The sequence below is a fragment of the Furipterus horrens genome, unplaced genomic scaffold (assembly GCF_987537825.1).
Source record: "Furipterus horrens unplaced genomic scaffold, mFurHor1.1.pri manual_scaffold_1, whole genome shotgun sequence".
NCBI lineage: Eukaryota > Metazoa > Chordata > Mammalia > Chiroptera > Furipteridae > Furipterus > Furipterus horrens.
Genome location: NW_028327171.1, coordinates 152,396,353 through 152,420,715, shown reverse-complemented (window position 1 = coordinate 152,420,715; position 24,363 = coordinate 152,396,353). Strand labels below are relative to the sequence as shown.

The following is a 24,363-nucleotide window of genomic DNA, read 5'->3' as shown; positions in this document are numbered from 1 at the left end:
ATCTTATTGGATTCTAGACGTAGTTGTATCCATGAAGATATTCCCAGATGTTCCCTATCACTGATATACAGGTCAGAATGAATAACAGATATGACATCAACTCTAGTAATATTGATGTCCCTGATATTTTATTATAATAGTAAAAAAACTTCAGTTCATCCTGAGTTTTTTCACCAATGGGATTTTCCCTGACCTCTATTCAACTTAACTTATTAAGACAAGACTCCAAGGACAGTTATGTTGTGATATTTATATTTAATTTGAAACATATATAAAGCATAATTTAATACACTCATTGTTTTCTATACAATATCATCATCATAAATACAATTTTGGTGCTTCAGTATATGGAATTAATACTACCATTGAGTTGGAAACATTTAATCATTAATCATCTTTCCAGGGTTCTGCCTACTACTCTAATGCCTTCAATTCACTCATTATAATTTTAGTATAAAATTGTATTTCTTAAACCATGTATTGTTATTTACTTCCTGAGATGATTTCTGATATATAGTGTAGTATTTAGAACTTTCTTTTCATTACAGTATGTAACATCAAAACAACTTGATAAGCCAGATAAATATTTTTATTATTTATAACAGCATAGTCACAAATTATTTCACTATTTGTAAGAGATACTTTATTTTATGTACCATTATGATCCTAATTTCAGAGATATTAAACTCTGTAAAAGATATCTGTCTTAGACTTAATTAATCCTAAATGTATAAGTTAAAAAAGAAAAATTTGTTATTTTTATCACAATGTATTTGGCCTTATTGACTTTTCATTTATTTTTTTTAATTAACTCTTTTTCTTTATCCAGTACCTTTTTATAGGTACAAGTTTCTGAGAAGCATTGACTTTCCCATATGTCACATTATGAAGAGGGATGATTGGATTGACACTTGGGACAGGTATCTTTAGTTATCATCTTCACCTGGTAGAGATGAAGCTGGTGTTAGCTTTGGACTGGTTTCAGTAATTTATCCAGGCTGTCCAATGACTTAAGAATTGACAGGGTAGCATTTAGTTTTCAGTTTTTCAACAAAAGTGTTCCCAATCTCATTTAAGGTTATTAGAGGAAAAATTATTTGAGGAAATAATACATGAAAGTAAGATTTTAGTATTCAGGAAATACATTCAGCTATTTTGGAGATTAGCATACCTCTACCCAATCTCCTTAATCTCTTATGAACCAGATATGGGAGGAGTTGGATCAGGAAATTAAGTGTAAGGTTATAGGTGATGAGAAAAGACGCCAAGTTAAGACTCAAGAAATTGACTAAACCTTTGTCAGTGCAGGGCATTTCACCAGAGTGGAGGACATGTGCTCTCGCTCATGTGAATTCATGCCAGTTGTAAGTGATGTAGAATGATTTAGTTAAATTTTGCCAGTAATTTAAGGCTCACTGTTTAATGAACAGAACATTTTGTTGGATCTTTTAGAAGTCCATTGGAATCAGGAACATAGAATGATGTGTTTTTTTTTCTGTTAGGTTTATTAAGAAATTCTGATTTAAATATGTGTAGAGAATAATTTTAGTTCTTCCTAATAGATACCATGTGTGTTTATATTTATTTTGGATGCATTTAGAAAAAGTAAGAATGTGAATGTCTGAAATCTACCCAGTGTATTTTTCATTAGACTGCCTGAAATAAAACTGAATAAACACAATCCTTTTCCTTCCTTTCTTCTTCCCTTCCTTCCTTCCTTCCTTCCTTCCTTCCTTCCTTCCTTCCTTCCTTTCTTCCTTCTTTCCTTCCATCCTTTCTTCCTTCTTTGCTTCCTTCCTTTCTTCTTCCTTTATTCCTCTCTTTTTCTTTCTTCTATCTCCCCTCTTTTTGGGTTCCCATACGACAGGGTTAAATGAAGCAATACATGTAAAACAGCTAATATAATGATGGTCATAAGTAGGTTGTTACTGTTATTTTTCATTATTATAACCTTGATTATTACTGTTATTTTTTGGAGAGAATGATAAAATTGAAAAGTTAAGGGAACAAAAGTTATAGAGCTAGAAGTGAATTAGAATGAGTGGTGAGTCAGATTGCTCTCAAAATTGGTTATCTGTTCTGTCAGTATATCAGAGTTGCTATGACCTGGGCTTTGGTGTAAAGGTAGCAGAATAATTTAGAAAAAATAGTATTGGATTAGAAGCCAGAAGACATTATGGCCCCAGTTCTTTCACTTACTAGAAATTTGACCTTACATAAATTAATGTATTTAAACTCGTGTTTCCTCATCTAAAAAACAAAGACTGATTATATATGCCCTACCTTTATTTTGTGATGATCCAATGAAATAAAGTGCTGTAGAAATGTGAGATGTTACTTTTAATAAAGGAATGCAGTGAATTTACATTTTACAAAGTTGGATATTTCACCTCTATATCTTAAATCTCTTGCAACCTCAGACCATAAAGGTGTTCTATTTTCATGGGGAATCCCATTTGGTGTATATGGCCTATAGAGAAGTAGATGTGAAATAGTGAGACAGTAAAACACCATTCGATGTAGCCAGACAAGGTTGCTATCATGGAACATAAACGCTATACAGGTGAAAGTTTTTCAGAAGTAGAATTACTCTGAAGTTGTTCTCTTTTTAAATTATAACTCTTTTTTATCAGGAAAACCATGGGGGTCTCAGAATAAGATGGGAAGATGACATTTTGGGAGAAGAGAGAAATGCCATTCTTGTGATCATGAATCCTATAGTAGGTATTTTTCTTAACATTTGAAAAAAATAAGGATAGAATATATTCAGTAAGCTCCCATTTGGTTGGTGGAAGGTAAGACAGTAACCATGATACAGAAGTTGTATAGTGTGTTGGAAAGTTGTAAGTAATCTGTATGAAAAACAGCAACAACAATACAATAAAACCTAGAACAAGTAAGGGGGACTAGCAGTACAGAAACTTGGGGTGCAGAAGAGCAATTTAAAATAGGATGATCAGGGAAGTTCTTATTGGCAAGTTGAAAGCTGAACAAAATTTTTAAAAAAATTAAAGGAAAAATAGTGCATCCATGTGGGGGAAGACCATTCCAAGGAAAGAACAGCCAAGTCCAATGCCTTAAGCAAACCTACCTAATGTGCTCAAGAAACAGCATAGTGGTCAGAGAGGTAACTGGATGGGGGAACATTCAGACTTAGCTACTGTTCTTTCTGAAAGTTTGATAATCTCTTTGCTGATGCCATCATATTCAAACCTTAGTTCAGATTTGTTTAAGCCATCCCATCACATAGCAATATGTGTACTTATATTTTACCTGTAAAATATATTATTTAGGTATGTAGACTATATAAATACATACACCATCACATATGTATATATGTTTTGATTATACTAAGTATAGCCCTTATTTTATATTTGGCATTAATATTTTCTAATTATTCATTTAAGAAATTATAAACATATTATTGAAAATACCCTCCCTATATATTTTTATGTGGGTTGGATAGTTTCCAGATAACAGTTCTACTCAAGTATGTTATCCAGAGTAATTTGACAACACTGTTCTCCTTACATATTGTTGTCTTAAGATTTATATTTGGAGAGTATGAAACTTAAAATGAAGCATTTGAAATGAGTATAAAATATTAACTGACTATTATGATAGTATGACTAGGATTTATTTTCTTTTACTTAAGGGAGATATTCTATGTTGATTTTAACTAGAAATTAGATTTTAACTCCTGGAATAAATATATGCATAGATTTGTGGATACAGATAGATATCCATATATATCTATCAATCTACTTAACTATTTTGAGCTATATTATTATGTATACACATAAATGGGTTTGTTAATGTCAGCACCCTTATCTACACTATATTCTATGTTCAGCTTATTTTTTTCTGACACTTCCCTACAACTATGACCCTAATGTAATTTTACTCATATAGTTATTATATAGATGTGATCCTTATCCTTTGACAGAGTTGCCTTATAACTCTTCCCATTTTCAATGAAGACACTAAATGGTAGAATGAGAAGATTCTTTTTCCTCATTTGACACCTTTCTTCACAAATTTTAAGAAATATGCTTACTTTTTTATTACTGTGAAAATGATGCTCAATGAACTACTAGTTTTAAGGGTATTCTTCCTTCTCTATTTTTCAAATGGTAAATTTCTGGAATGTGGATTTCAGCTACAGTGATATGTGAGTTCATTACAGCACACATTCAACTACTTTATTTTGCAATGGAAAGAATAATAATTAAGATTTTACACTTTCCTTAAATTTTTATTTATATAAAGATACCCCTTTCATCTGAATATAAAGTAAATAAAATCTGAAAGCCAAGATAAAAATAAATTCTAACCTAATAACTTAAAAGAAAAATATTGCCTTCTATGGATGTTTATATTTAAGTTTATGATAGCTTTAAATGCTCACTTTCTCTATATACTTGAAAGGGTAAAAAGGAACTCTGCCCTATAAATGTTTATGCTTGATCATGGAATGACAAATATAAAAACTGTTTTATAATATTTTCCTCAGAGTTCCTAGCGCTCTTCCTTAAAGTTATGAGTTGGCATGGAGAGAAATAATTTTCTAAATGTCTGGTCTTTTTGCAGAACCAAATTAAAGTTTTTATTTTTCTACTTTATAAGCATTAGTTTTGTCAATTTTAGGCTCAAATTAGTTGAGAACTGTATTTATTTTATTGTTTCTAATATCTAATATAAAATTGGGGAAGATTTTTCCAATTAATTTTGGTCTAAAAGAGATTGTTTATTATATCACCATAGTCTCTGACTACTTATCTATAACAAGGGAAATTTGCCATAGGCATGAGACATTCTTCCTGATATCATCCAAATTCCTAAATCTGCCCTGGGAAAATCTATGGTAATGCTGTTTGGTAATCCTGGAATCTGACATCCAAAGCAAGTAGTATAGAAGCTCTTTCAACATCCACTTGTGTTAAACATGAAAACAACTAATGTCAATTCTCATAGTGAGTTCTGTACAGATAGAAAAATATGGCTCCCGAATACAGTTCTCAGAAGTGAGCTGCTCATTCTCATAATCTTGTGGTGTCTTAATGCAGTGGGCAGAGTTAGGACAGGAGAGCATTTTTATTTTGACATGGTGCTCTTCAGGGAATTTAACTTTATTCCTGATATAGTCAAGAGAGCCCCCCCTGGCTGGTTTGGCTCAGTGGATTGAGCGTTGGCCTGCGAGCTAAGTGTCGCTGGTTCGATCTTCCAGTCAGGGCACATCAGAGAAGGAAAACTCTGACTCCAAAAAACCTCCACTGCCTTGTGGCATACCTCTTCAGGGGAAAGGCTAAGGGAGTAAACCCCGACAGAAAATCCGGAGCCGGAGTCCCTAAGGCGGTTTGACGTTGTAGTCATCACCGGCAACTCCTGCGGCGCACCTGAAGCCAAGCTGTATTGACTCTGTCTTTCCCTTGGACCCTTCAGCTGCGAAGAGAGGGAGGGTCTGCTGCATGGGCAACAGCAGACCCTCCATATCACCCTGCCCAGGCTCTGTAGCTTCACTGGAGAGGACACTCCAGCGTCATCGCAAGATGTCGATTCAACACGGGAGGAGACAGATACCGTGTCACTCCGGAGTCGGACTGCACAGCCATTCTCGGCGGTGCAGATAGACTCTTAAGAAGCTACACCATCGTCTCTCGAGACGGACGGCTGCCGCCGCCGCCGCCGACGACGAGTCAAGAGAGCCAGTGTCTTTGCCTCTACAAAATGTGTGCAATTTTCATAACTGTACATCCTCGCATCTGTTTAAATTCTGAGATTTGTACCATACAATGTGACAGCTAGTTATAAAATGGAAAATCTTGTTGCTTTAAGTCAAATTTGTTGAGAGCAATAATGGGAAATGTGCATATCTGTCTTTCCACTTGTAATACTGTATTTGGCAACACACACACACACACACACACACACACACACACACACACATATATATATATATATATATATATATATATATATATATATATATATATATATATATAATGTTTTGTGATGTCACCTGTAAGCATACGTCTGATAGAATTCTACAACTATTTATTATTCTGGTTTCTAGTTCTGTCCAGATGTTTAGCTACAGGGCAGTGTTATTGCACAGATTAGTACAGCTGGTTAGAAGGCACTGTGCTAAATATGTAGAGCATCTGTGGTTTATCTCAGGAGGTTGAATTTCAATTATTTAAATGTGTGGCTAACTTACAAAGATCTTGTTTCTTAGCTAAAATGACTATGGAGCAGAATTAATTTAAAAGCCAAGAGTAAATAGTATAACACAAGACTTCTAAAAAGCACCCTCAGGCTACACAACTATTGTTTAAATAAAAAAATCCCACTATCATTCCATCTAGAAAGTATGTCTATTTTCAATATTGCTAGAAGAAAACAGCACATCATCATGAAATTACCTGAGAAGTAACCCTTTGATTTCATTAAGAGTTTAGTCTAAATGGACTTTTTGCTTTGTTTACTTTTGTATGAGAGAAAAAATTAAGTCAAAAGTAATCATTTCATCAACATTATTTAGAACCAAAATTAATCAGACAGCCACTACAGCTTATACCACTTATGAATACAGTTGTGATGTTTAGATAGATTTCCTGGCTTAATATTCTGTTAGGGGGTCTTTTGTCATTATTCAGACATTTGGAAAATGGGTTTTATGAAAAAACATTCTAACAGCGAATGCTTACAAAACTTCCCCTGAACATCTGCAATGAATTAAATCAGCTTGTAAATATAACAAATAAGCTAACTTTAAAAGTACTAGGGAATAAACAAAACTTGATACCATTTTCTTTGGCTAGTTACAAATAACTTTATTTGTAATTACTTTTGCAATCTCTGTGGTCTGCATTCCAGGTACCTGCCTGATACAAGGGACCACCCAACTGATGCACTAGATGAAAAGAAAAAGGGCAGAAGCATTAGTTCAAGCCCAGATTCCACACATAACATGAATTTGGAGTTATACAGCTTGTAAGCATCTAAATGTGTAAAAACCAGTGGGTATTTATTTTTCTTTGGCCTATGTTAATACTAAATGTGCCCCCTCCAAATTTACATGTTGAAGCCCTAATCACCCATGTATATTGAAAATAAGGCCTTTAAGGAGGCAACTAAGGCTAAATGAGGTCATGAGATAGGGTCCTGATTTGAAAGAACTGGTGTCCTTATAGAAAACAAATAGACATCAAATCTCTCTCTGTCTCTTGCTGTCTCTCCCTGTCTCTCTCTCTGTCTCTCTCTTTCTCTGTCTCTGTGTGTGTGTTTCCTTCTCTCTCTCTCTCCACCATATACAAGACCACAACAAGAAGGCAGCCATCTGCAAGCCAGAAGGAGAGTTCTCACAAGAACCTGACTATGCTGGCACCCTTATCTCAGATTTCCAGCCTCTAGACTATAAGAAAGTACACTTCTGTTACTTAAGCCACTTCAGTCTATGGCATTTTGTTATGGCAGCTTAAACAGACTAGACTGGATACGTCATCCAATGATGACATCTGTTTTAAAAGAAGCAATTCTTTATTATTGAACCAGATTATGAAGCTTGGTCATAGTTCAAATACTGCTAAGAGGTTGGCATAATTGATTTCAGCTTGCTATGAAGCTATCAGCATAGGTATGTAGAAATCGTAATTAACAGATGAGTAAATAAATTGTCGCAAGCTTTATTTTTCAAGAAACAAACTCTGTACATTGGTTACCACAAATCCATCTTCTGGGATCACACATCCCATGAGGGCAAGAAGCAAGCCTTCTGGGGAATTTTAAAGATCATCACCTGCTTAAAAGACCCATGGGAACTTTCCACGTTCCCAGAAATTCTTAACAATACCTGGCTTTTAAAAACAGGAGAAATTAAACTTTGCAGCATTTTGCTATTTGAATGACCTACTCTGTGGAATTATAGCAGCAAACTAATCCTTCAGGAGCAATGACTCTATCAATCTTTGGATTTTTCTAATGTGGAAGCTACTCAATTGCATCTCAGAAATCAGGGAGGTAATTACTCATGCAGACAGCACAAAATGAAAGAAAAAAAATGCAAGTTCTGCTGAGTATCCCTTTTAGAACAAGCTGTGAAACAAGGAAAACAGCCTCTATAATCAGTCAAATTCTTCCACTAATTTTTCAGGTGTTGAAGGCTGTAGTGAGAATACATGCTATGAAAGTTAACAAAGCAAAGTGGCTTTAAGAGTGGATTTTATAGGAGAGAAAGAACGGGGAAGAGGCATTTCTTATTTTCAAGCAAGGATTCTACTGTGAGTGAAGTTTAGATTCTTCCTATTCTATTGCTTTAAGTAAATGTTCTAAGACTCAAGTCTGATGGTATTCTATGGGACATTTACCAAGTGTCCTATCACTCTATATGGCATAAATATTAGTGAAGTGAATTAAAAATTCAAATTTTTGACCAAGGATAGTTGGGATTTTCAAAACTCTAGAGAAACCTTTATTAGAAAAATAAATTAACTGTAGGGGAAACATTTGAGAGGCTGCTTTATTACATTCTAGATTAGTTCAGATTTTTCTGTATTACAAAAATCTAAAGAATTTATACTTTTAACTGAAAGATCTACTTTGCTATAAAACGCCTGCCTCTAAACATTTAAGTGACTTAGGAGGCTTCGGTCTCTTTCTAAAGTGCAGGAAGATAGCATGATTATTATGCAGACATTGGGTTTGGCATTGCTTGTTTTTGTTTTTCACTCTATTCAAAATATTTGATTATAAGTAATCTCTGCCTTTTACTCAAACATCCTTGTCCCCCAATCAGACCGACATATTTCTTAAACTATTTAATTTTAATATCTAAGTTAATTTAGCATACTTTTTTCATCTTAGGAAAAACAAAGAGGTAGGGGGATAATATTAGGCAAGTAGTTCATGCTTGGGACCATGGTCACATGGACTCAAAATGTACTCTCTTTTTGAAGCTCTTTTTACAGACAACCCATCCTTCAGATTTCTAGTCATAGGAGAGTATTTCTATGACATAAAAAAAATTTTTAAAGATATAATTTTCTTGGACTGCTAGATTTTAGTGATGCTACACCTACAGGGTTGAGAATTAACTTTAAAGAATATTAATATTTCTGATCCATATAAATGAGCTAGATATATCATTGGTATCAGCAGTAAATTTTTTGGAGAGTTGGTCAATTGTGATATTTGCAATCACTTAAAAAGTCATCAGTGACAATAGGCCAAGAAACAGGAGTGGAGGTTAATTTTCATCATTAGAGTCAGGCTTTTGTGTATCCTTTAGGAATCACAAGCTTATGAGTTTTCATTTTGGACAAGTTCCTGGTAATGCAAAAGTGAACTACTTTTATTCAGAAAGTTAAGTTAAAGTTTACAAAACTGTTACAGGAACACAGTTTGACTTCCTTGCCTTCTTTCACTCTACTTACAATCATTTTGTACCAAATTAGCATTTTATAGGATGGTGAAAATCGTACTGAATATGAGTTTTTAAATAATCAAGGAAGTTCAGCTTTGATGGGTATCATTTAAAACAATGAATCAGAATTAAAAGAATTTTGAAAAATAGACACATCAAATTAATACTCTCGGCAAAAGTTTACACAAAGAATGCCAACTATGCCATAATCATGGGAAACCTAGATTAATTTCTGTCACATAGCCTCTTTGAAATGCTTTGAATTTCTCCCTTTCTATGTGCTTTTCCATATAAGTAGCTTCAGGAGTAAGACAAATGACATTAAAAACACACACATGGACTTCTGGACAAGATGGAGGCGTAGACAGACACTCTGCATCTCCCTCCACAATTAAGAAGGAATACAACTACCTCGAAACTAGAGACAACCAGAAGTTTCAGAAAATCCAGCTTCATGGAAGTTCAACAAACAAAGATATAAAGGAGAAATACTCATCCAGACAGGTAGGAGGGGCAGAGCTGGGGTGGAGAGGATGCAGCGCGGTGGAAGTGATGGAAGCAGCAGCAGTGGCAGTGGCAGTCCAGCAGAAAGCTTGGGCACACATTTTAAAAAGTCAGGAGGGACACCTGGGGAGCATTTCCAGCATGAGACCAGACCACGCAGCCCACAGTCCCAGTGCCGGGGAAAATAAAGCCTCATTGCTTCTGACTGTGCAAAGCAGTGGGGGTTGGGGTGGAGGAAAGAACTGCAAATCTCTCAGTAGAGTCTGCCTGTTTAAAAGGCCCCCACAGTACTGGAACACCCACAGACCCATCCACTTTGGGAACGACAGCCAGGGCAACAGATAGAGGGACACTAGTTCCATATGGAAGTGAGAGAAGTGCCTGGGAAAGGAGCAAATGCTGAGCAAGTGACATTGTTCCCTCTCAGACCCAGCCCCCACAAACAGCACCACAATGAGGTGAAATGGGTCACTTGGTACTTCTGAATACCTAAGGCTCTGCCCCTTACAATAAAACAGGTAAGACAGCTCTACCTAAGACACAGAGGCAAACAAAGATGGGAGCCTGTCAAGATGAAAAGACAGAAAAGTATGGCCCAAAAGATGGAACAGATCAAAGTTCCAGTGGGAGAACTATGTCATGAGGAGATAGCCCACCTAACAGACAGATCTCAAAACACTGGTGATAAAGATGCTCATAGGGTTGACAGATATTCTCAAGTATGGCAAACACATAAGGGAAGAAGTGAAGGCTATGCTAAATAAAACAAAGAAAAATCCACACAAAACCAGTGGTGAAGGGAAGGAAACTGGGGTTAAAATCAATTATTTGGATCATAGGGAATAAAAAAACAGTCAACCAGTACAGAATGAGGAAAAAAGAATTGAAAAAAATGAGGAGAGACTTAGAAATCTCTAGGACAACTTTAAACGTGCCAATATCTGAATTATAGGGGTGCCAGAAGGAGAAGAGGAAGAGCAAGAAATTGAAAGCTTATGTGAAAAGATAATAAAGGAAAACTTCCCAAATTTGGCAAAGGAAATAGACATACAAGTCCAGGAAGCACAGAGAGTCCCAAATAAGCTAGACCCAAAGAGAACCACACCAAGACACATTATAATTAAAATGTCAAAGGTTCCAGATAAAGAAAGAGAGTCTTAAAAGCGGTAAAAGAAGAGCAGAGAGTTACCTACAAAGTGGTGCCTATAAGACTATCAGCTGATTTCTCAAAAGAAACTGTGCAGGCAAGAAGTATTCAATGTGATGAAAATCAAGGACCTACAACCAAGATCACTCTATCCAGGAAAGCTATCATTTAGAATGGAAGGGCAGATGAAGTGCTTCACAGACAAGGTAAAGCTGAAGTAGTTCATCATCACCAAGCCATTATTATATGAAATGTCAAAGGGACTTACTTAAGGAAAAGAAGATCAAAATTATTAACATTAAAATGACAACAAACTCACAAATATCAACTGAATCTAAAAAATAAAAACAAAATCCAACTAAGCAAACCAGAATAGGAACAGAATCATAGGTGTGGGGATCATATGGAGGGTTAGCAGCTCGGAGGGGGAAGGGGGAGAAATGGGGAAATGGTTCAGGGATTAGGAAGCATAACTGGTTGATAAAATAGACAGGGGGAAGGTAAGAATAATATAGGAAAGGGTGAGCTGAAAAACATACATGCACAACCCATGGACATGAACTAAAGGGGTGGGATTCCTAGAAGGAAGAGGATTACTGGGCAGAGGGGAGAAAAGGGAAAAATTGGGACCACTGTAACAACATAATCAATAAAATATACTTAAAAAAACACATATACAATATTTGATGGGGTGTAAAAGGAGAGAAATGTTACAGGTAGTGTATATATAAAGGAAATGCCACAGGAAAAGTAGCATTTTAAATGGATTTTAAACTAGAGATTAGAATTTCTCGTGGCTGAGAACATCTTAATAGTGCTTTGAATAGATAAACTTAACCACAGTGCACAGGGTGCTTAAAAATGAGTGGTGGAGGACAAGACATGAATGGTGATTCTGTTATCAAATAGCAAGTGGAGTTCTGCTGCCTGCCACCATCCTCTAGGCAATACCAGAGGCAGAGTTGTGGTGAAAAAGGAAAGGAGTCTTTACTCAAAAGCTACACAATTTTGGAATAACAGCTTTCCACATGCATTAGTCACTTAAGCCAATCACTAAGGCTAAAATCTTCTAACTCTTGAATTCCCCTATCATTTCCCTTGCTTGTTTTTAATTACCTTATTTCTATATGATTAGTTTATAAATTAAAACAACATAAAATTAAAAAATGACACAATTTTTTGGAAGCATAGTAGGCTTCTGCCTCAGAGCCTGTCCTCTCCAGAACACCCAAAGAATAAACCGGCCACCCTCCACCAGGCCAGACCAATTCTAGGCTGCACCAAGGATTCCTTTTCCCATTTAAAATGCTGTCCTTTGGGAAACACAGGTGGTTACAGCATGATCATCTAGGCATCCTCGAGGAAGAGAAAGAGAGAGCCCTAGTCTCTGCCTTTTTTCTCTTCAAATCTTCTGGCCCATAATTCCAGGTGCTCTGGAGGTATTCAGCTTCTCAGCCAATCCCATCCTAATGAGTTTATCATTGTCTCGGGCAACCTCTTCCTAAGGCCCCTTCTTACACTTCCCTAGTCATCTGATCAGATCTTTCGGTATCAAGTCTGGCAATCAAGGTAGGAAATATAAAGGGTTTGAACCAGGGTAGTAGCAATAAGAATGCAAAGGAGGATGTGTAGTTATACATTTTAAAGTGAAATAGAAAACCATGTGTAAGTCTGATTTTTCATTAAGACACTGAAAACATGGTTGAAATGTAAAAAATATAGAAATGCTAAGGGAAATAGTTGGAAAAATTAAGAGTTACGCCTGATGATAATTGAGGAAATAATTACGTTTCCTGAATAGAAGGGTGTGAAAGAGAAGGAAAGGGTCTTAAGAAGTTCAGGAAATGGTTACATTTCCAAGATAACAGGAGAAAAAGAAATCAAGTTAAGCTTATTTGTGTTACAGAATCCAAGAGAGGGGCTTTTCAAAGCAGGTTAGTTAAAATAGTTCAATATTCAGAAATAATAAACAGAATGAGTACTGAGGGAGAAAATTAATCGAAGTAAAATATTCTTCTCTATTTGTATTTATTCATATTTAAGTAGAATTTTGTGACTATCTGAAGAGAACAAGCTTCTTGAATTAAAAAAAACTTGTTTATATCATTTTAAATTTTTACATATTTCTTTTATGATTTCTATATTGTAGAAAAGAAAAGATGGCTATTGAGATCTAAAAAGCTAAGACATTTTCCTTCTTGTTGTCACCTTTCACCCTAGGCAAATTTTCTATCTTCTCCTTAATCAAAACCTCCTCCTACCTCCTCTCTGTCTCCCTCTGTGTGTGTCTCTCCCTCTCTTTCTCCCCCTCTCACTTAGACTATAAGTTGAGTAGAGCCTCAGAAAATAATAAATCCATTTCCAGTTAGAAGACAAACAACCTAAGAAGCATTAGAATGCTCTGAGGCCATGTCTTCCTTTACTCAGAAAACATTCACTTTATGTTTATTCAGAACTAAAATGGCATCCTTGGAAGGAAGAAAAACATTTGTGTGCCCTCAAGTGTGAACTCTCTGTCTAGTAGAAGAAAACACAAAAGCTGGTCCTATCAATTTTCATTTTTGCTTTAGAATCACAAATGCCTTTTGATGTGAAAATAAGCCTGAAATTTGAATAGAATATGTTTCTTCAGCTTGGAAATGTTCAGTCATACAAGGACACCATAACCAAAAGTAATTTTTTTTTCTTTTCATGTTCTTAACATTCCTTGTTAAGTGGGTGGGGAAAGTGGAGAAATACCTCTCTTAAGGAAGGAGGTAGGTAGAGAAGTTGTGTTCAGCACTCTGCTAGAATCTTTATATTCCCTTTTCCTTTATTGTAGTCTTATAGCAAATGCCAATAGTATTGTAACAATACACTTAAGACTTGTACACTCACCAAAAAAGGGAATTGTGATGCTATTACCTATGAGCATTGTTATTTCCTAAATTTAAGTCATAGAAAAACTAGTACTTCTTAAGGGTCAGCAAATAACTCAATACAGAACCAATATTGTTAAGAATTTTTGGTGATACTAGCCTCTACATTTTTCTAGGTGAAATTTAGAATAAATTTATTGAAGTTAAAAAAGTCTAGTGGTTTTTATTAGAATTACTTTAAAAACCTAGATCACTGGTCATCAATCAATGTCATCTTCTTACTGAGAAATATGCCAGGTTTGTTCTTCATAAATCTATCTTTTTTGTTGTAGACTTATTCTTGGTTAATATTTTGTTGTTATTGTGAGTGGAATATTTTGTTTTATTATTTAAAATTTGTTTTTAATATCCTAAAAAAGAAACATCCTTTTTTAAAGCACACTGTGTACTTGTCACTATTCACCACCATCATTATTGTTATAAAAACTACAATATTTCCATTAAATAAAAAGTAAGATCAAGTAGCAAACTGGTAAAAATAATATTAATAAAATAATTTATTTGGGGCTTATTATTATGCAATATTATAAATGTTTTCTAATGATTACTTTATTTAGTCTTCACAATAACCTATGAAGTTGGTAATTTTATGGCCTCTTTTTCATATAGACTCAGAGGCTACTCTGCACCCCTGTGGTCACACAGCTGCTAAGAGGGAAATTCTGAATTCAGGCCCAAACAGTTTAATATGGTTTTAACCTCTATGCAAAACCTGTCTTACAACCTAGTAGCATTGACAATATACACATGTAATTGCACACTGTAATAGAGTAAACTTACTTAACCTGAGACAGCAGAATAATTTTTAGGGAAAATCATTTTCTCTTCTATTCCTCTTCTAACCCTCCACTCCTACTTTGTTTCTCTTGCCCCTCTCCTACCCCTTTCTCTCTCTCTCACTGTCTCTTCCTCTATTGTCTCATGTCTGTATATATTGATCTATCAACCTAATTATTCTTTAAAAACTGCTGCTTAGTATTCTGCTGATTTGTGTATTGTTTAACTTTTTCCTACTGCTCAGAATTTAGTTTCCAGTTTTTCTTTATTGCAAAAACTTTTTAATGAAAATCTCTGAAAATTTCTTCTCTGGAAGATAAAAAAAGCTTAATTAAAGTGAATAAACACTTAACATATTTGAGATGCCGTCAAAATACCCTTCAGAAAGATGTGTGTGTATATGACAAAATAATAAGTGCAAGTTTTAGAAAATTCAAACAACATAGAAGTTCAAAAATAAGAAGCAAGAGTCCTATTTCTATGGTGATCATCTTAGTCAAATTGGAATAGATTTGAGAGCGAAAGTAATTAACATTTATATAGTTTAAGAAAAAAAGTGAATCAGGCTCGGGTGCTAGGGGCGGAGAAGCCGGGAGGCGGGAGGTGCCGGCCGTTTAAGCGGCCTGCCTCCCGCCCCCAGCCACCTTGTCTGGCCCCGGCCCTATCCCGACCACCGGCCTGGCCCACTCCGGGCCTGCCTTGCAGAGCGGTCCGCCAGGCACCCAGCTGGCCTCTGGAGCAGCCCAAGCCCATGAGGGCCGCGCGCCGGGCCGCCGGCGCTGACGAGACGGAGCTCCGGGCCCGCCAGGAGGAGCCGAGGATCAATGCAGTTCAAGAATCGATTCCAGCGGTTCATGAACCACCGGGCCCCAGCCAATGGCCGCTACAAACCAACTTGTTATGAACATGCTGCTAACTGTTACACACATGCATTCCTCATTGTCCCGGCCATCGTGGGCAGCGCCCTCCTGCACCGGTTGTCTGATGACTGCTGGGAGAAGATAACAGCCTGGATTTACGGGATGGGCCTCTGTGCCCTCTTCATTGTGTCCACAGTATTTCACATTGTGTCATGGAAGAAGAGCCACTTAAGGACAGTGGAGCATTGTTTCCACATGTGTGATCGAATGGTTATCTATTTCTTCATTGCTGCTTCTTACGCGCCATGGTTAAATCTCCGTGAACTTGGACCCCTGGCATCTCATATGCGTTGGTTTATCTGGCTCATGGCAGCTGGAGGAACCATTTATGTATTTCTCTACCATGAAAAGTATAAGGTGGTTGAGCTCTTTTTCTATCTCACAATGGGGTTCTCTCCAGCCTTGGTGGTGACATCAATGAATAACACCGATGGACTTCACGAACTTGCCTGTGGGGGCTTAATTTATTGCCTAGGAGTTGTGTTCTTCAAGAGCGATGGCATCATTCCATTTGCCCATGCCATCTGGCACCTGTTTGTGGCCACGGCAGCTGCAGTGCATTACTATGCCATCTGGAAGTATCTTTACCGAAGTCCTACAGACTTTATGCGACATTTATGACCAGTCTGTACTAGGTCTCCAAACCAGTATTATTTCAATAATGGCACTTGGGGGTGGGGTAAGAGCAAAATATTGCACAGGAGAAAAAAAAAGAAGATAGCTGCACTGACTTTCTTTATATAGTTCAAATATAATTACTGTGAAAGTATAAATGCTGTGTTCTGGAATTTTCCAGAACAAATGAATAAGGTAGTGAATTAATTATTCATTCCATTCCACTATCATGCAGGACTCTGGATAGACTTGGCCAACTGATGTTTACAAACCAGAATTTTGTATTTTAATTTTACAGATTTTACTACATGATTTTTCTAAATTACTAGGTCAGGTTGTCAAAGTCAGTGCAATAGCAAAGCTTCCTTTTTAAGAGAAAATTGTATCACTTTCCCATCAGCTGTGTAGAGTCATGGACAGAAGTTATACTACTTTTACCATGTTTCATCTTGGCATAACATGGTTATTTTTTAAATAGTAACTTTAGTTTTTTGTAAATTTTTTAATAATGTTCCATTGACCTGCATCTCTGCGGTTCCTCATTCATGTGAATTTTTGCAGCAAGCTGTCAACATTCCACAAACGAACAAACATTATACCTCTTCTGATAGTTTTATTAGCCATGGAGAAATTGCCAATTTTTAAAAACTGCAGTTTTCCAGACTTTTTCTGCCAACCTCTGATTCTGAATTCCATGCTGCTTTGGGCCATATACTTGACCTAGTTTGGTTTACTAATGATGGAAAAGTATTTTGATATCATTAACTTTTTCAAAAGATTCAGCCTTTTCTCTGCGCCTTTGCCATGTTTTCTTCAGGGTCTTTCTCAGCAGTGGATGAGCGCTCGGTCTGTGTTACGTATTGTTGGGGTGGCCATCCACTGGGAACTCCTGAAGAGCATTAGGAATTACAGGGAATAGTGGTATTGCCTCTCTGGTGCCTGACGGTTAAGTCATTGTCACTTAGCTCTATATGATCAGTTTGGTATTCATTTTTAAACTGTGGAATTAGATGCATAAATTCACATTTCTACCTTTCTTCTGCATCCTCTGATGTACTTTTTTTTTTTTTTTAAGATAGAAAACTATTTAAAGCATTGTTTGACAGATAGAAGCTCATGTGTCTGTAGTCCATGGGTTACATTCTAGCTCAGTGGAGTGGTATTTAAATGTATTCTTTTTGGTTTTCCCTCAGTGTCTTATATTAAGATTAACACATTAGTAGCTCTGTTGATTAATCTCCTGTTGGTGTTTTAATAAATGAGACAACCTTGCCTTTACATTAGGTGCTGATATTGACAATTTTCTAGTGGGTCTAATCAATGGAATTGTTGGTTTGATGATACATTTAGGCTTATTCATTGACGTTTTATACTGATAAGGCTTTAGAAAGAGGGTTTATTTTGTGTGTGTATGCTTAGAATTCTCTCGGTGAATTATATGGGAGTGAAGAATAGAAGAACTAATATTCGCTAGTGAATTTTTAAATAGGCAAGGTACTCAGCAATAACACCAACCAGACCACCCCTACCTGCATGATTCCAAACATCTGGATGCCTGTTGTTTTATTGTATATATTTTATTTTTAATATATTAACTTCTGTGGATTCATTTAAAGTCTGCTCTAAAGTAACACTGTCAAAACCACTAAAATGTATGTAAAAAACTGTGGCTGTAGACTAGAATAAAATTGTTACTTGGAAAAAAAAAAAAAAGTGAATCAGAACTGTCCCACAGAACCAATCCTGTGATCACCCCACCCTTTTCTACTTCCCAGACTCCTCAGAATGAACAATTATTACATTTTAGTGGTATAAACTTCCAGGTATTTTTTCTGCACCTACCTAAATAAATATACATATCTTTACAAAAGAAAATTAAACAGGAATTATTGTGCAAATTTCATTCTTCTAATTTATCCCTTTATCTAAACATACTTCTATATCATTTCTTACTGAGATAGCTTTCTTTATTGGTTATATTGTATTTTAGGCATCCTCTCTCTCATTATTATATACTTAGGTTGTCTTTTTGTGTGTGTGCGCAGGATGGGTTTTTAATCATTCTACAGTAAAAACATTTGTACTTTGAGCAGATGTTTGAGAATACTTGCAGAAGAAGTATTGGGTAAAAAAAATACTCATTTTAAATGTCAATTTGACATTCTAAAATGTTTGCACAACTGATATATATAGAACTTTTCACCCCAAAGAAGCAAAATATACATTATTTTCAAATGCACATGGGACATCTTCAAAGATAGACCACATAATAGAACACAAAACAAGCCTCAACAAATTCAAGAAAATTGAAATCATATCAAGCATATTTTCAGACCACAATGCCAGTATCACCCTAATCCCAAAACCAGGTCAAGATACAACAAAGAAAGAAAACTACAGGCCAATATCACTGATGAACATAAATGCTAAAATCCTCAACAAAATATTGGCAGACAGGATCCAGCAACACATTATAAAGATCATACACCATGATTAAGTGGGATTCATTCCAAGGATGCAAGGATGGTTTAATATTTGCAAATCAATAAATGTAATACATCACCTAAACAAAATAAAAGACAAAAATCACATGATCATATCAATAGGTGCAGAAAAAGCATTTGATAAAGTACAACACCCATTTATGATGAAAACACTCAGCAAAATGGGAATAGAGGGAGCATACCTTAACATAATTAAGGCTATATATGAGAAGCATGAAGCCAACATCATACTCAATGGACAAAAACTGAAAGCATTCCCCCCGAAATCAGGAACTAGACAAAGCTGTCCACTTTCTCCACTTCTATTCAACATAGTGTTGGAAGTCCTAGCCACAGCAATCAGACAAGACAAAGAAATAAAAGACATCCAAATTGAGAAAGAAGACTATCACTATATCCAGATGACATGATAGTATACCTAGAAAACCCTATAAACTCCACTAAGAGACTACTCGATATAATAAATGAATTTGACAAAATAGCAGGGTACAAAATAAATATACAGAAATCTAAGATATTTCTGTACACCAACAATAAAATATCAGAGAGAGGGACAAAAAAGAAAATACCACTTGAAGAGATGTGAGCTGAGGAAGAGGTGTGTGTGGTGCTGGTGGACATGTCACAGGTTGTTGGCACTGTGGACGAGGAAGAGGAGCATGTGGATGAGGACTGTCCTGAATTGGTCCCCATTGAAATGAAGCAAAGAGAGGAGGAGGAAAAGTCTGGCCTTGGCGCTAAGATCCCAGTCACAATTATCACCAGGTATTTAGGCGCTGGGAAGACAACACTTCTGAACTATATTTTGACAGAGCAACATAGTAAAAGAGTAGCAGTTATTTTAAATGAATTTGGGGAAGGAAGTGCAGTAGAGAAATCATTAGCTGTGAGCCAAGGTGGAGAGCTCTACGAAGAATGGCTGGAACTTAGAAACGGTTGCCTCTGCTGTTCAGTAAAGGACAATGGCCTCAGAGCTATTGAGAATTTGAGTCAGAAGAAGGGGAAATTTGATTACATATTGTTAGAGACCACAGGGTTAGCAGATCCTGGTACTGTAGCTTCTATGTTTTGGATTGATGCTGAATTAGGGAGTGATATTTATCTTGATGGTATCATAACTCTCGTGGATTCAAAATATGGACTAAAGCATTTAACAGAAGAAAAACCTGATGGCCTTGTAAATGCAGCTTCTAGGCAAGTTGCTTTGGCAGATATTATCATCATCAATAAAGCAGACTTGATTTCAGAAAAGGATTTAAACAAACTAAGAACATCTATTAGATCAATAAATGGCCTGGGAAAAATTTTAGAAACACAAAGATCAAGAGTTGATCTCTCTAATGTGTTAGACCTTCATGCCTTTGACAGTCTCTCTGGAATAAGTTTGCAGAAGAAACTTCAACATTTGCCAACAATACAACCTCACCTTGATCAGAGTATTATTACAGTCACATTTGAAGTACCAGGAAATGCAAAGGAAGAAAATCTAAACACATTTATTCAGAATCTTCTGTGGGAAAGGAATGTGAGGAACAAGGATGGTGACTGCATGGAGGTCATATGACTAAAGGGGCTGGTGTCCATCAAAGATAAACCACAACAAATGATTGTCCAAGGTGTCTATGAGCTGTATGATCTGGAGGAGACCCCAGTGAACTGGAATGATGACGCTGAGAGAACAAATAGATTGATTCTTATTGGCAGAAATTTAGATAAGGATATCCTTAAGCAACTATTTATAGCTACTGTGACAGAAACAGAAAAGCAGAGGACAACATATTTTAAAGAAGATCAAGTTTGTCCGTAATATTAGAAGCACTTCTTATCAAAAGGATTGGATGATAATATTAGGACTATGTTTCCTCTTGGGTGTATTTCAAGCATCTGGTCTTTGAATTACAGTGTATGTTAAAATTATGTTTATTTTATAGAATACACAAGATATAGTAAATCAGTACTGTAAAACATTTGCTATTTATACAATAAAATATAATATCCTGTTTTTTTAAATAGATATTTCACAAAAAATGTCTTTCAGAATTGGCTTTGAAGTTTACATATGCTGAGCTTCTCACTCATGGAATTTACTGTATTTAAAATAATGATGGTAATATTTACTTCAACATTGTCATTTTCCACTTCAGCTTCTTGTATAGATATTATTAACAAAAAAAAATGAAAGCAAATAACGTTACCATTTTTATCAAATGAAATGAAAGGGTTGTTGTGGTTAGAGACTTATAAATGGAAGAAATCTTAATAAAATAAATTAATTGGAAGCATCTCTTGTTTTTAGTCAATTCTAAGCCTTACTGATAGTCAGTGTAATGAAATGTTAGCATTCACTTTGTTACTTATTTAGATGATTCTAATTGTAGAACTTTTAATTTTAAGTAGATTTTACTACTGGTATTAAATTTATCTTGATTATTTTTGAACTTTTAAAATTTTTATTATAAGCTAAAATGTGACAAGGTACAGACCTTCAGATGTAACTGCAGATAATTTGATAATTTAACAATTTTTACTTTTCTCCTGTTCCTCTAAGAGCAGATCAGCATTAAAAATATTCAGATTGTAGGAGAATAATATTAGATGGAATTTAAATATCTTTCCCAAACTAATAGTTGTTAAATATCAGAGAAAACTACCTAAATGGTATTTTGAATTTTTTTTTTTTAGAGTTTTAAATAAAGAATTACACCTGTATCTTGAATGGTTCCAGTGTTTGGAGGCATGTCAATGATTAAATTATATATGTCCCTTAAAAAAATACCATTTATTTTAGCAACAAGAAAAATAAAGTACCTAGGAATAAACTTAACCAAAGAGATAAAAGACCTGTACAATGAAAATTAAGCAACATTGAAGAAAGAAATTAGGGAAGATACACATAAATGGAAGCAAATACCATGTTCTTGGATGAGAAGAATCAACATCATCAAAATGGCCACACTATCCAAAACAATTTACAGATTCAATGCAATCCCTATTAAAATACCAATGACATAATTCACTGACCTAGAACAAATACTCCAAAAATTCATATGGAACCAAAAAAGACCCCGAATAGCAAAAGCAATCTTGAAACAGAAGAACACAGCAGGAAGAATCACGATACCAGACATCAAACAATACTACAAAGCCACTGTGATCAAAACAGTCTGGTAGTGGCATAAGAACAGACATATAGATCAGTGGAACAGAACTGAAAGCCCAGAAATAAACCCAGGCCTTTATGGTCAACTAATACTTGATAAAAGAGTAAGGAAAATAAAGTGGACTGAGAAGAGCCTCTTTAAGAAATGGTGCTGGGAGAACTGGATGGGGACATGCAAAAAAATGAAACTAGACCACCAACTTACACCACACACAAGAATAAACTCAAGATGAATCAGAGACTTAAATGTAAGACGTGACACCATAAAAGTACTAGAGAAGAACATAGGCAGGAAAATTTCAGATATCCCATGTAACAATATCGTCACAGATACATCTCCTAAGGCAAAAGAAATAAAGGGAGAAATAAACAAATGGGACTACAGCAAACTAAAGAGTTTCTGCTCAGCAAAAGAAAACATCAGCAAGATGAAAAGGAAACCAACCATATGGGAAAACATATTTGCCAATGATATCACAGACAGGGGACTGATCTCCAAAATATATAAAGAGCTTATACGACTCAACATCAAGAAAACAAACAACCCAATTAAAAAATGGGCAAAGGACTAGAACAAACACTTCTCTAAAGAGGACATACAGAAAGTCCATGGACACATGAAAAAATGCTCAACATCATTGGCCATCAGAGAGATGCAAATAAAAACCACAATGAGATACCACTTTACACCTGTCAGAATGGCCATCATCAACAAATCAACAAACAACAAATGCTGGCGAGGATGTCGTGAAATGGGAACCCTACTGCACTGTGGCTGGGAATGCAGACTAGTGCAGCCACTATGGAAAACAGTATGGAATTACCTCAAAAAACTAAAAATGGAACTGCCTTTTGAACCAGCAATTCCACTGCTAGGATTATACCCCCCAAATCCTAAAACCCTAATTCAAAAAACTTATGCACCCCTATGTTCATAGCAGCCCTATTTACAATAGCTAAGTACTGGAAACAGCCTAAACGCCCATCTCTAGATGAGTGGATCAAAAAACTGTGGTGCATTTACACAATGGAATACTATGTAGCAAGAAAGAAGGAACTCCTGCCATTTGCAACAACATGGATGTAACTAGAGAGAATTATGCTTAGTGAAATAAGCCAGGCAAAGAAAACAAAATACCATATGATATCACCTAATACAGGAAACTAAAGAACAACACAAACAAATGGACTAAATAGGCAAAGACTAGAATAGTATTCAGTAGGGGGCAGGGGGGAGGGAGAGAAGGGGGATAAGTGAGGGAAGGAACATGTATGGATGACTCATGGACATGGACAACGGGGAGGGATATGATTGCGGGAGAAAGGGTGGGCTGGATAGTGGGGAGCAATGGGGGAAAAATAGGACAACTGTAATTTAAAAACCAAATAATAAAAGAAAAAAAATAAAATGTTTGCATCAACTTATAAACACTCTTAGATTTCTTCACTCTCTCAATAACATGTTTCCAACCACTTGGCCATGTGAGAGGGGCAGATTGGTATTATTGTTTAATCTTCACTTTCTTGACTAATAATAAGGTTGAAATAATTTTTCTGTTTATTTGTTAGTCACTTGCCTGAAGTGTATGTTTGTTTTTTGTTTTTTTTTGTCATATAATTTATTTCTACTGGATGGTGTTCCATTTACCATTGTTGTATACAAAATTACACTAAACTGTAGCAGCTTAAAAGAATTGTTTTTTGTGTGTTTCTGCATTCTGGGGGTCAGAAATTTGGAAAGGCATAGCAAGATATGTATCCTACATGGTGTCTGCAACCTCAGCAATGGGTACTAAAAGCTTGAGAGTGATTTCATGCCTGGGAGCTGTGACCAGGGCAAGTCTCATGAATGGATGTGCAACCTGTGAACTCACAGAGGGCTCTGCACTTAGAAGGGCCCAGGCTTGGTTTAATAACTTTCTGTGGCTGTATTGAAAGTATTAATAATTTTTAAATATAGAATCTTGCATTTCATTTTACACTGGATCCTACAAATTATGAAGCTGGTCCTGGCTGTATCACCTTGTGGTAGGCAAAACAATGGGGCCTGAAGTTGCCCTTCTTCTAATCCTTGGGACCTGTGACTATGTTATTTTTTATGCAGAAGGGACTTTGAAGATACAATTAGGTAAAGAAGTTTGAAGTAGGAATATCTTTATGGATTATGCTCCTGGGCCTAATGTAATCACAAAGACCCTTGAAAATGAAAAAGGGAGGTAGAAATGTGTGTGTCAGTAATGTGATGGAAGAAAGACACATGGGCCATTGTTGGCTTTGGACACAGAAGATACCCTCTGGAAACTGAAAAAAGCAAGGGAATTGATTAGCCCTTACAGTCTCAATCTGAGAAGAAACACAATCCTGTTGACACTGGTTTTAGTCCAGTGAAACCCATTT

General features: G+C 35.9%; 1 protein-coding gene and 1 pseudogene across 1 annotated transcript; both read left to right on the top strand.

Moving 5' to 3' along the window:
* Positions 1-15,397: 15,397 nt before the first annotated feature.
* On the top strand, positions 15,398-16,643 carry LOC150022065 (monocyte to macrophage differentiation factor). The gene has a single exon (XM_090267534.1). It carries the CDS (start codon positions 15,592-15,594, stop codon positions 16,306-16,308), a length of 717 nt encoding a protein of 238 aa, XP_090123660.1. The 5' UTR covers positions 15,398-15,591; the 3' UTR covers positions 16,309-16,643.
* Positions 16,644-19,425: 2,782 nt separating this feature from the next.
* On the top strand, positions 19,426-20,789 carry LOC150022064 (zinc-regulated GTPase metalloprotein activator 1C pseudogene; annotated as a pseudogene).
* The last annotated feature ends 3,574 nt before the right edge of the window (positions 20,790-24,363 follow it).